Source organism: Hemibagrus wyckioides, linkage group LG11, assembly GCF_019097595.1.
Source record: "Hemibagrus wyckioides isolate EC202008001 linkage group LG11, SWU_Hwy_1.0, whole genome shotgun sequence".
Lineage (NCBI taxonomy): Eukaryota > Metazoa > Chordata > Actinopteri > Siluriformes > Bagridae > Hemibagrus > Hemibagrus wyckioides.
The window spans coordinates 2921954-2934865 of record NC_080720.1 but is presented as its reverse complement, the minus strand read 5'-3'; the positions used below and the strand labels follow the sequence as shown (position 1 = coordinate 2934865).

The following is a 12912-nucleotide window of genomic DNA, read 5'->3' as shown; positions in this document are numbered from 1 at the left end:
TGTACATTTGATATACCTACATAAAATTTTACCACAGCTTTCTGCAGTAGCCATCGGCTATCGTGAATACTGCTTTAATCTGACATACCTTGACATAACTCGACATAAGGTTGTTATAAAATTTGTCGTAGTTCACTTAAAGTTGTTATAGCATTTTCCAGGCTGATCTCGGTTTATCCATCAAGAAAACTGAATTTACAACTCATTATTCTGAGTTGTCTTGGTATATTCATGCTTATAAGAGTTTTATGAACTCTGTACTTATCTAAAGTACATAAGCTTTCATGCCATCTGAAATGTACTTATACCTATACTGTACCTAAAGCTTACTGCAGCAGCTATCGGTTATTATGAATACTGCTTTAATCTGACATAGCTTGACATTGCTTAAGGTTGGCGTAAGACACTTATAACACTTGCTGTTCTTTCTTTTTTTTTAATCTCTGACTGAAATGCCATCTGACTTTATCTTGTTTATCGGTTTATTTATATCCATGTAAAAAAAAAAGCATGTTTGTAATTTAACACCATTAAAAGGTGTCATTTTATCCTGTTGATTGAACACGGAGGATGATTTCGTGTCTGCTCATGACCCTGATATCACATCTCGCCATTTTCACGTTCTCTCAGCAGATTGGAATAAATAAAATGGGCAGTACTTACAGCCATCTCTCTCTCTCTCTCTCTCTCTCTCTCTCTCTCTCTCTCTTTCTCTCTCTCTCTCTCTCTCTCTCTCTCTCTCTCTCTTTCTTTCTCTCTCTCTCTCTCTCTCTCTCTCTCTCTCTCTCTCTCTCTCTTTCTCTCTCTCTCTCTCTCTCTCTCTCTTTCTCTCTCTCTCTCTCTCTCTCTCTCTCTCTCTCTCTCTCTCTCTCTCTCTCTCTCTCTCTCTCTCTCTCTCTCTCTCTCTCTCTCTCTCTCTCTCTCTCTCTCTCTCTCTCTCTCTCTCTCTCTCTCTCTCTCTCTTTCTCTCTCTCTCTCTCTCTCTCTCTCTCTCTTTCTCTCTCTCTCTCTCTCTCTCTCTCTCTCTCTCTCTCTCTCTCTTTCTCTCTCTCTCTCTCTCTCTCTCTCTCTCTCTCTCTCTCTCTTTCTCTCTCTCTCTCACACCGCCACAGTCATTTGCACAATGTTTGAGAACACGGAACAACCTTCATTTCATTTTATTTTTGCACAACCTGCCCGTTGCTATTCAGCCTTTAAAGGTGTGTTAAGCAATATATCAGTGTGTGCTGCTGGTTTTCTTTTCTCCAGCCCAGGGGAGAGCTGGTCCTTCTCAGCACAGCGCTCATTACATTTCCTTTGCTTTTGACCACGGAAGGGTATTTTTTTCTATTAGTTTGCATTTTTTTTCTTCTTCTGGAAAGATTTGATTACAGCATGAAGTAACATTTCTTAAATCTGCCTTTAGTAGCGTTTTGGGTGGGTATGGTCGTGTGAGAAATTATTGGCACCCTTTAAGAGAATGGGTGTAAAGGATTACATATTATTTTTGGGTCACTGGTGGGAATTTCAACAAGGAAGTAATCAGAAACATGCCCGGAAAAACACAGAAAAAATTTGATCAGGTTTGTGACATGTGTCCCTATCAGGACTGGCTCATATGATGATATGATGTCACTTTTCTGAGATATCGTGATATATTTCTGAATTTTGAATATTAATGATAAAAGGTTTCCGTTCTTGGGCAGCACAGTGGCTTAGTGGTCTCACAGCAAGAAGGTTCTGGGTTCAAATCCTGGGTTCGAACAGCTGTGTGGAGTTTGCGTGTTCTCCCTGTGCCTGCGTGGGTTTACTCCGGTTTCCTCCCACAGTCCGAAAACATGTACATTAGGTTGATTGGTAATTCTAAATTGCCCATAGGAGTGAGTGTGAGTGTGTGTGGTTGTCTGTCTATATGTGTGGCCCTGTGATGGACTGGTGACCTGTCCAGGGTGTACCCCTGCCTTTCACCCAATGTGTGCTGGGATAGACTCCAGCAGATCCCTGTGACCCTGATTAGGAATAAAGCGGCTATAGAAAATGGATGAATGGATGGTTTCTGTTCTTTTTTGTAAGTGAAGATTTATTTTTGTATTTTTTATTCAATAAAAATGTTTTTTTTGTTTTTAAGGGTTTATTTTTCACTATGGTTGTATATCAGGATACATATTCCCATATTTTGTCATAATTGCGCAATACTTTTGAACCGAGAATGGTCTTGTTCTTTTCTACAGGCATCAGTTATGAAATATATACAGGGGTGCCAATAATTTTGCTACAAGAATTTTTGCAGAGCAAATTGGGTTAGCAAGGCCTCATCAAATTAATAATTGGTGCCAATGATTCTGAAACCGGTATTTCGGTAGAACAAATTGGGTTAGCAAGGCCTCATCAAATTAATATGGGGTGCCAATAATTTTGAAACCAGTATTTCTACAGTACAAATTGGGTTAATTGTCCTGTTCTGATGTCACTTATCTGGATATTTTTATCTCTTTCCAGTTCCACCTTCTATCCATGAGACGAAGAGTCACGGGGTCCGGCTCGGTTCCCAAGCACTGCTGAGGTGCGAGGCGGCTGCCGTGCCCTCTCCGGTGTTTGAGTGGTATAAAGGGGAGAAGAGGTAAGAGCAAAATAAATAAATAAGTAAACTAAAATAACAGGATGATAAAAAGCCTTTGATTTTTATCTCCGGCTGGTTTGTCGTTGATGTATTTACTCGTCATACATTATCATGCGTTATGACTCCGATGGTCCTGGATTTGCTCTGGAAATGTCAGTAGGCCTGTCATGTAATATACACATTCTTCTGTAAATATTCAGGCCATATGAGAAGATGAGAAACGTTCCTCTTTTAGAGCTGCTGAGAAACATGGGATTAACGCCCCCTCTTTACTTTTTTATTTTCCCTGAATATTCATAATCACTATTCATGCTCTTGAGTCTCAGGAGCGCTCGCTATGCGTCCCTGCACATCTAAAATTCAATCAGATTATTTCTAGCTCACGGCTCTTATCGCCGAGGTAAGATCCGCGCCTTCCTTCTCCGTCCTTCAGCCCTTCCTCCTTCTATGGAGGATCCGTATAGCGTGAGGCTTAACCTTGCATTTTAATTAAATGTTTGCATAACCTCAGCAGCAGCAAAGAGCATTCGCAGTTTACGCGTCAATCAGCGTCGACTCGAGTGCTGGTTCTTGAATTTAAATACCAAATTACCCCATTACCCGTCATTTACTCACTCTTTTTGAGTAGGATCTGAATCAGCAGTTCACAGTGCGCTAATTGTAATTATAGGCTTCACTCAATTTATTCAAATTGCCAAGGAGGCGTATTTGGCTTTACTTCTGGAGTTTGCCTAATTTAAGACTTTACGTTTGTTATGCTCGGAAAGCCATTAGCTTGTTTTCCTGCTCTCTCGTCAGTCTATAGCATAGATACAGTACAAGCTCCGTTATTAATGTCGCTGGCTCTGAATCATTCAGACGCGGTGCAGATACGGTGGAGTGCAAAAGTTTGTGCCCTCTGTGGGTTTTGAATGGAGAAAGGCAAAGTCTACATCTGTTTTACATTTTATTTACAAAAGGACAGAAAGACAAAATGCTACGAATGAAATGTTCCTGGATTGTGAAACACAACTCTTAGCTTGTAGCTTGAGGTCAGGTTGCTATAATAGTGGTTCTAGTTGACGTAAGGTTGTTATAGCACTTGTCATAGCTTGACTTGAGGTTGTTATAGCACTTGTCATAGCTTGACTTGAGGTTGTTATAGCACTTGTCATAGCTTGACTTGAGGTTGTTATAGCACTCATCCTAGCTGAAATAAGGTTGTTATAGCAGTTGTGATAGCTTTACTTAAGGTTGTTATAGCACTTGTTATAGTGTTACATAAGGTTGTTATAGCACTTGTTATAGCTTTACATAAGGTTGTTATAGCACTTGAAATAGCTTGAGGTAAGGTTTTTATAGCATTTGTCATAACTTGACATAAGCTTGTTATAGCACTTGTCCTAGTTAACGTAAGGTTGTTATTACACTTGTCATAGCTTGATATAAAGTTTTTATTGTACTTATTATAGCTTCATATATGGTTGTTATAGCATTTGTCATAGCTTGACATGAGATGCTCATAGCACTTGTCAAAGCTTGATAAAAGGTTGATGGAGCACTTGTCATAATTGACATTTGGTTGTTATAGCAATTGTCATAGTTGACATAAGGTTGACATAACACTTGTCATAGCTTGATATAGCACTTTACAGGCTGATCTTGGTTCAGTCATCATGGCAGGTGATTTTGCAGCTTAGTGTACTGGTACAGTGCTGTAGATCCTGTTATATTCATGCCTATAAGAGTATTATGAACATTTATAACAATAGAGACACCTATGTAACCACTTCATGAGTTTTACTTCATGCTTACTAAGCATTTTTACTCGTTTATTCCAACCAATGTCAGCTGTCATGAGCTGTCATCTTGAAAATTTGTGTGTTTGTGTGTGTGTGTGTGTGTTTGTGTGTCTGTGTGGCAGACAGAATCCACATGCACAGAGGATATGAAGCAGGCTTTATGAGTGTATGGATTAGTAGCAAATATTTATTTTACATTCAGAAGGAGGGTGGAGTGATGGAGCCTCACAGCCGGCTCCCGGTTCGATCCTGAGCTCGGGTTACTGTCTGTATGGAGAAACGTTCGTAATTTTGTTCATGTTCTTCTAGTGGCTGTGTGTGTATTCTCAGGAGTTCTCTGGTTTCCTCCACCCTCCTAAAAACATGCTCTGAACTACCTCTAGGTGGTGTGTGTGTGTTTGTGTCTGTGTGTGTGTGTGTGTGTGTGTTTGTGTGTGTGTGTGTGTGAGCTGATATCATTTTTGTTTGCTCGTCTGTGAAAATGACTTCATTATTCACTAAATGTCTCATTTCTGTAAAAATTAAATGTTTTATTTATTTTTTTAATTTTTTGGTTGTTCCTCCATATTTTGCCCTGGGGGGGTGCACAAACTTTTGCACGGTATAATAAACGTAAGGATAATGAATTGTTTGGTTTTCGACTCACTACACACTAACTGCAGTCATTATTATTCCAAATTCATTCCGTTTACATTAACTGCTTTTTAGGTTTTATATCGACTACAACGTTCATCACAGTGCCGTGTAATAAAGCTCTGAATGCTTCGGCTCTGGAGAATCTTAAATGATCTTCTGAAGCGTTATAACCCTTCACGTGTCTCGGAGGACTCGTGTTCACCTTCACACATCATGCTTTGTAGCTGTTGTATGATTTCAGAAATCGGGCTGTTGGCTTGGAATTGAGCTAAATAAAAATGAAATTATAACGAAAAATATCATTTAAAAAAATTAAAAATAAATATTTATATACATTTAAAAATGTAAAAAATAAATTGAAAAAATTGTCTATATTTAAAATTATTTATTGGATGCCAATCATTTTAGTATGTGTGTATATTTCTGAAAGAAATATTTTTGTTAAATAAATAAATAAATAAACAAGCAAATAAATAAATTAATAAATAGATTTAAAAAATCTATTCCAGGTATTTATTATTTTTCTTTGCTTATCTTGTTTTTAAAAAGAAATTCATATTTTATTTTGACATTTTTGTCACTTTTTGACAATTTTTTTTTACATTGTGTATTGTTCGTAATCAAAGATTATGCATATTATACATATTAATTTTTTTTATTAAAAACATTGAGATTTTAGCCTCGAAATGAAATGTGTTGAATAAACAATAAATAAATAATTATTTCATTTTTGGGAAGAATTAACTCACGTGAGCTCTGATTGATCAGATCAGCTTCGAATATCTCACGGATGTTCTGGTGGGTCATGGTGAGCCGGCAGTGTTGTGAAGTTTTGTTCTGTGTAAAACCTTTTGCTAACATTTTAACAAATCTCTGTAGGAGGGCAAACAACAGCTGCTTGGAGATTTGTGGGACATAAGGTCAGGCGCGTCTCCTCGGCTCCGAGAGAACACGGATACTCCATCAATTCAAATGCGGTTAGGGAGGCGGCATGCTGCCGGAGCTCCCGTCCTCTCCACACTTTAGTGTAGTTTCAGAGCTTGTCAGACATGCAGCCCGGGTGCGAGGCTGATGACAAGCCGGCGTTCAGGAGCTCTCACGTCTCCACGCTGCTGTTTGCGGACTCGCAGCTCTGCTCTGCTGCTTATACGTTATTTGCTGATAAATGTTAGCTTACTGTCATTAACGAGACACGGATGGGAATATTAACGATTAGATCAGGAGGCTCTGAGAAACTTCTGATTCCTGTTTCAGTTATTGAGTTATTGATTTAATCAGCACATTTGTTACACTCCTGTCGATTAGTCTTGACGTCTTTGAGTGTTTTACGGCTCGGGGATTTGATAAGATGCAGCAGCAGCCGTTTTCTGTATGTGGGTCATGTCCTCTTTACAACCTCCAGGGATTTAGTGATATCAGAACAGCAGATGTGCTGAAAAAAGAGAGAGAAAGAGAGAGAGATTCGGGATGCGTCAGTATACGTTTATTCAAACCGAGGACGTGATACTGAGACACAGTGTGAGTGAAGAACACTCTAGATGTTTTTTCTCAATTGTTTCTGAGTGCTGAGGTTTATGTTTCATTTTTTGGGTTATATTTATTTTATTTGAAGTTGAAGGCTCCTGTACCTCCTCCTTGATATTTTTACAGAGCACACTTTGCCCTTGGCTTTTTCTTTTTTTTTTGCCTTCGATAATCATGAGCGAACAAAAATATTTAAAAAATCTAAAATCTCTCATGTGGAGAAATATTCTCGCGACTTTTTAATCAGTCAATTTGGCAATGATTACAACATCCGAAAAAATGAAAATGAAAAATAATATAATTTATATTGTGTGTGTGTGTGTGTGTGTGTGCAAGATATGTAAGATTTGTGTATATTTAATGTAAATTATTAATTCATTTTTGTACGTGAGAATGTTTTTGAGAGAAATAGTTATTTGTAAAATAATGTAAAACTTTTTTTTTAATGTAGTGCTAATGATTTATTTTTTTTTTAGTACGCAAGTAATTTTTTTAGCACAAAATTTTAATTTTATTTTTGGGTATTTATTTTTTTCTTTATTTTATTTTATTTTATTTTATTTTATTTTATTTTATTTTATTTTATTTTATTTTATTTTATTTTATTAATGAGGGTACCGTTATTTCTGGCATATATGTATATGTTTGCATGTATAAAACGTAAATAAATTATTTAAATTTATTCCCTAATTCATGAATAATTAATGAGCGCCTCATGGTTAATTAATTCCCAAAGCGAAGGTTGCCTCCCAGCTGTGCTGTAAATATGAACGTCATGCTGACACAGTGATCTGAGTGTTCTTTAGGTTTCATTCACGTCGAGTAAATCCAGTGGACATCCAGATGTGGAGCGAGCTCAGACACGTTACACGTCAGAAAACTGGACAACGATGCTGCTTTTACAGAGCAGAGACTTGAGCCACGCCCCCTCTCATTTTCAATTGGCTTGTTAATTCACAGCGACGTGAACGTATCTTCTAACAGAAGGGAAGTGTGTGTGTGTGTGTGTGTATTCTTTCCCTTTTTTATTTGTCTGACTGCTGCAGCAGAAAACTGATTTATTTATTTTTTCAGGTGTCTTCCATATCGCCGTGGCAACAGGTCAAAAACAGTAAATGTTAAGTCTAAACGATGGATCATTGGCACTTCTGTAAAGCCGAGGTGGGCGCAGGGTCGCGTTAATATTTAATAAAACCTCAACCTACACACAGATCAAAGCTCTGATGTTCAGCTCGGCATCGGGAAGCTTCTGTACCATAGAGCAAAGGTCACAACCCCGGTGTGATACCGCGTGGATATTCAACAGCCTTTCACAATCACGCAACCGCTACGCCACGTCACTCCATCCCTAGACGCCAAACGTTTAACGGAATAAAGTCAGGGCAGGAGGACGCCATGTTTCCGCGCAGCTCTCGGGAGTCATCAGAACAGCCTGCGGGTGTTCTTAAAGCCTTAATTAACCTAATATGACACTTCAGCACATCAACACGGCTTTATACATATTTAACACTTTACCCCTGGATGCTAGGTTAGCTTTTCTAGGATCTGTTTAATCCCCAGATGCAACCGAAACGTCACACACTGACGACATCACTCAATAGTGAGCTACACTAACGTTAGCGACAGTCTACTCTCGCTAGTGTACACCAAAACTCCAAGAACGAGACGTCTGACAAAAGTTTTCTTTCTGACCTTTTTCTGAAACTGTGATTTAATTTTATTTACATTTTCGAGTGTGATTTCTTAAGAAGATTTTGGAATCCCGTCGATTTCTAGCTTTTCCCGCGACTGACGAAACACAGGCAAAGAAATAAAATGTAGCGTCTTGTGCTGCTGTATGAAAATAGTCAGGCATGGAGGTGGTTAGTGTTGTCTTCTGAAGTGTTTTATTCCTCTTACGCTACATCAATTTACCAACAATTACGTTTTTTTTAGCAATTAAAGGACGCTTGCTGAGACTGCTTCCATACATGCTAAAAAAAATTCAAGAAAATTCGCCAAAATCAACGATTACATGCTTTTAACTCGTGTGTTAATGTGTCTCTTGAGCCACTTGTTACTATAGAAACCATAAATCGTTAGAAGAAGCTGTTCCGTTCTTGACACGTCCCTTGTGTTTGTGTGTGTTTTCAGACTCAGCAAGGGTCAAGCAGGCATTGACATCAAGAACGTGAGCTCCAGGTCCATCCTTACATTGAGTAACATCACCGAGGATCGCTATGGCAACTACACCTGCGTGGCTGTCAACAAGCTGGGAATGGCCAACGCCAGCTTGTCTCTGATTCGTAAGTAACGAGCTAACAAGGCTAACAAAGCCCTATTTCCTGCTGTGTCTGGCTCTCATTCAGCTCAGGGTTGCTTTTTTTCTCTTTTTATTTTGTTCTTTTTTTGGTTGCACAAAGCGGTTTTTGCGTACACTTCACCATCACCTGTGTGTATTGTTTATGGATGCCTGTGCATCAGGTAAGGAGGAGGATGTTGTTTTTGTGTGTGTGTCAGTGTGTGTGTGTGGGGTGAAATTTTTGATTAGGAGTGTCAGATTTAAGGATGAAAGCGAGACAGCTGAGAAGGTGAACTCAGCTGGCTATGAGGAGATGGCTTTAAAGCAGGCAGATGGAAAGAGCCACTCGAGTCCCGTAGTTTTAAATGAGGCACATCAAAGAAACGAGCGAGCCGGAGAAAGCTTCCCGGTCCGAATGAAGACGCAGAGACTGTGATGTGGGAAAAGCTCAAGAGAAATAAAAAAGGCCAAAAGGCCTCTTCTTCTTCCTCCTTTTCTTCTTCTTCTTCTTCTTCTTTCTCCTCTTCTTTTTCTTCTTCTTCTTCTTTCTTCTCTAGCCTAGTCTGGGCCTCCCTCCTCATCCCCCCCGTTTGTCTCTGAGCTGCTGTGCTACTCTTTATCATGACCGCTAATGAAAAGAAAAGCCATTGCTCTGTCGTCCTAATGAGAAATGGCAAGCAATTCCTGCACAACACACACTGCCACATTTTGTGCAAATTACAAATCCGAGCGGCAGCCATCATTACCTCAGACTAAATTGCTGCTATAATATCAGTCAATAAGTATTGATGGAGCCGACGTGGAAGCAGACTTGCCTTAATATTTAATACAGCCTCAGGCCAGACTCGGGGTTCGAGACGGAATCAAAGCTTTTAATGTTCCGTGTTAAGACACATGTAGGGCAAAGGTCATGACCTCAGGGTGTTTTGTGTGTGTGTGTGTGTGTTAGATGTTAGTTTGCTCCATGCAAATACTTTGTAGAGAACCCCTTGGTCATGATCGAGGTTTTCTATTAAACTGAATGTTGTAGCACCTACAGAAACTCTGACCACACCCACTTGTTGACCACTCCCACTTGCTCTTCTTACTGAACTCTGACCACACCCACTGTTGACCCCTCTCACCTGCTCTTCTTAGTAAGCTCTGGCCATTTCCACTGTTGACTGCTCCCACCAGGTCTTCTTACTGAACTCTGACCACACCCACTGTTGACCACTCCCACCTGCTCTTCTTACTGAACTCTGGCCACACTCACTGTCGACCATGCACATTACTGATTACATTACTGATTACTATGGGTTGCTCCAACTATGGGTTGGAGCATGCTGACTATGGGTTGCTCGAACCAGGAGCAGAAACTGTGGACACACCCACTATTAACGCCTCCCACCATCCCTTAGAGAAATTGTCGCCACACCCATCAACTTCTACTGAACTATCGACCCCAATTATAATTAACCACACCAATCAGCTCATAAAGACACTGCGACCACACCCATTACTGACCCCGCCCCCTAGATTCTACTCAATCTGACCACATCCAGTGACTCTTACAGACACACCCCCTCCTTTTATCACTCACTTTCTCCTTCCTCGCTGTATATCCTTCCCTATGTCCTTCCTTTTTCATTTAAATTATTTTTTTATCCTTTTTTTAACCTTTCTTGCTCTTTTGTGCAGATTTCACAGATGAATAAAAAGAACATAGAGAACATGGCCTCTTCTCCTCACCCACATTTTCTTTTCAAGTTATCTGAGCAAGAAATAGTGTAGAAGCACTCGGAATAAAGCTCCAGTGACTCGAGTGAGAGGACACTCCATCCAATCCACCATGCTAATCAATCACAAACGGTTGTCATGGTTACCTTGCCGTTGCCGTGGCCCCGCGAGCGCGGGATGCAGGCGTGGCGGTTACAGGGCAGGGACGTAAAAAGGAGCGATGAAATAGACGGTGAAATCGAACAGCTGCGATGTGAATTTATTCGCATGAATGTCATTTTTGTGCAGAGGGGTCACTCGTACTCTGAATAACTCTCTGGCACTTCGCATCTATCTTACCCCTGCGAGCTCCGCCCCCGTTTCTATTCCTGTTGCCACATCAATCACGCATCCGATTGGCCCTGACTGCACTCAGCTGCACTCAGCTGCCTTTTCCACCCTCCAGCATGCTGTTACTCATAAAAGAGAGCTGCCAAGTCCTGATTGCACACCATTTATGTCCCTACAGTTCAGAGCAGCGTGCTGGACAAAAGGATTCATAATTCAGTCAAAAACCTCATAAACCTGAAAGCGAGTTCATTTTACATTCAGCAGAATCTGTGTGCTCACAACATTCTGCATTTATTTTGTTCTATCTATCTATCTATCTATCTATCTATCTATCTATCTATCTATCTATCTATCTATCTATCTATCTATCTATCTATCTAAGTTACTTAATTACCTCATTTTCTTATCTCTTTCTTACAATCCTTCCTTCTTTCTTTCCTTCCTTCCTTCCTTCCTTCCTTACTTAACCTCAATACCTTAAATTCTTTCTTTCTTTCTTTCTTTCTTTCTTTCTTTCTTTCTTTCTTTCTTTCTTTCTTCTCTCACGTGAAGCTGCTCTATTCTCCTGTGAGTGTTAGAGGAAACAGGACTGAGGATGTGTTAGTGTTTTGTAGATTGTTGATGTCTTGCGGTTTTCAGACACTCTCTTCCAGACAGAGATGATGAACAGCAGGTCGGCAGACACTCATTTCTCATTGATTCCTTTCTCATATTGCAGCGTGGCGGTTTTGACGTGGCGCTGTTTTGAAGGCTGAGTTTCATTGACTGGAACTCTAGCGAAGACGCTGCAGCTCACAGGGGACCGGACTGTCTGAGAATGAGGTGGTGTGACGTGCTGAGACGCTTCTCTCGCCATTCTGGCTATAAACACCTGGGGGTCAACGTTAAAGAGGCAGAGCCGTAGAACAGAACCTGCAACGCTACTAACTACACAATGAGCATCCAGTCAGATTCTCCTCAATTAGTGGCCTGAATTTACTCCCACACTACCCTCAGTCTACCACACTATCCTTAGTCTACCAAATTTACCACACTACCCTCAGTCTACCACACTATCCTCAGTCTACCACACTACCCTTAGTCTACCAAATTTACCACACTACCCTCAGTCTACCACACTATCCTTAGTCTACCAAATTTACCACACTACCCTCAGTCTACCACACTATCCTCAGTCTACCACACTACCCTTAGTCTACCAAATTTACCACACTACCCTCAGTCTACCACACTACCCTCAGTCTACCACACTATCCTCAGTCTACCACACTACCCTTAGTCTACCAAATTTACCACACTATCCTCAGTCTACCACACTATCCTCAGTCTACCACACTACCCTTAGTCTACCAAATTTACCACACTACCCTCAGTCTACCACACTATCCTCAGTCTACCACACTACCCTTAGTCTACCAAATTTACCACACTACCCTCAGTCTACCACACTATCCTCAGTCTACCACACTATCCTCAGTCTACCACACTACCCTTAGTCTACCAAATTTACCACACTATCCTCAGTCTACCACACTATCCTCAGTCTACCACACTATCCTCAGTCTACCACACTATCCTCAGACTACCACACTACCCTCAGTCTACCACACTACCCTTAGTCTACCACACTATCCTCAGTCTACCACACTATCCTCAGTCTACCACACTATCCTCAGTCTACCACACTACCCTTAGTCTACCAAATTTACCACACTATCCTCAGTCTACCACACTATCCTCAGTCTACCACACTACCCTTAGTCTACCAAATTTACCACACTATCCTCAGTCTACCACACTATCCTCAGTCTACCACACTACCCTCAGTCTACCACACTATCCTCAGTCTACCACACTACCCTCAGTCTACCACACTACCCTCAGTCTACCACACTATCCTCAGTCTACCACACTACCCTCAGTCTACCACACTATCCTCAGTCTACCACACTACCCTCAGTCTACCACACTATCCTCAGTCTAACACACTACCCTCAGTCTACCACACTATCCTCAGTCTACCACACTACCCTCAGTCTACC

At 40.6% G+C, this 12912-nt stretch overlaps 1 protein-coding gene across 3 annotated transcripts in view; it reads left to right on the top strand.

The window, feature by feature from the left end:
- Nucleotides 1-12912, top strand: part of negr1 (neuronal growth regulator 1) — a 186279-nt gene that overhangs the window by 117444 nt on the left and 55923 nt on the right. For 2 of the 3 annotated variants that reach the window (XM_058402881.1, XM_058402882.1), the window contains exons 5-6: nt 2479-2599; nt 8674-8825. In XM_058402881.1, coding sequence (XP_058258864.1) covers nt 2479-2599; nt 8674-8825 — 273 coding nt within the window. Of the gene's footprint in view, nt 1-2478; nt 2600-8673; nt 8826-11588; nt 11904-12912 lie in introns of those variants that run through there. The other variant, XM_058402883.1, reaches the window with a different exon arrangement.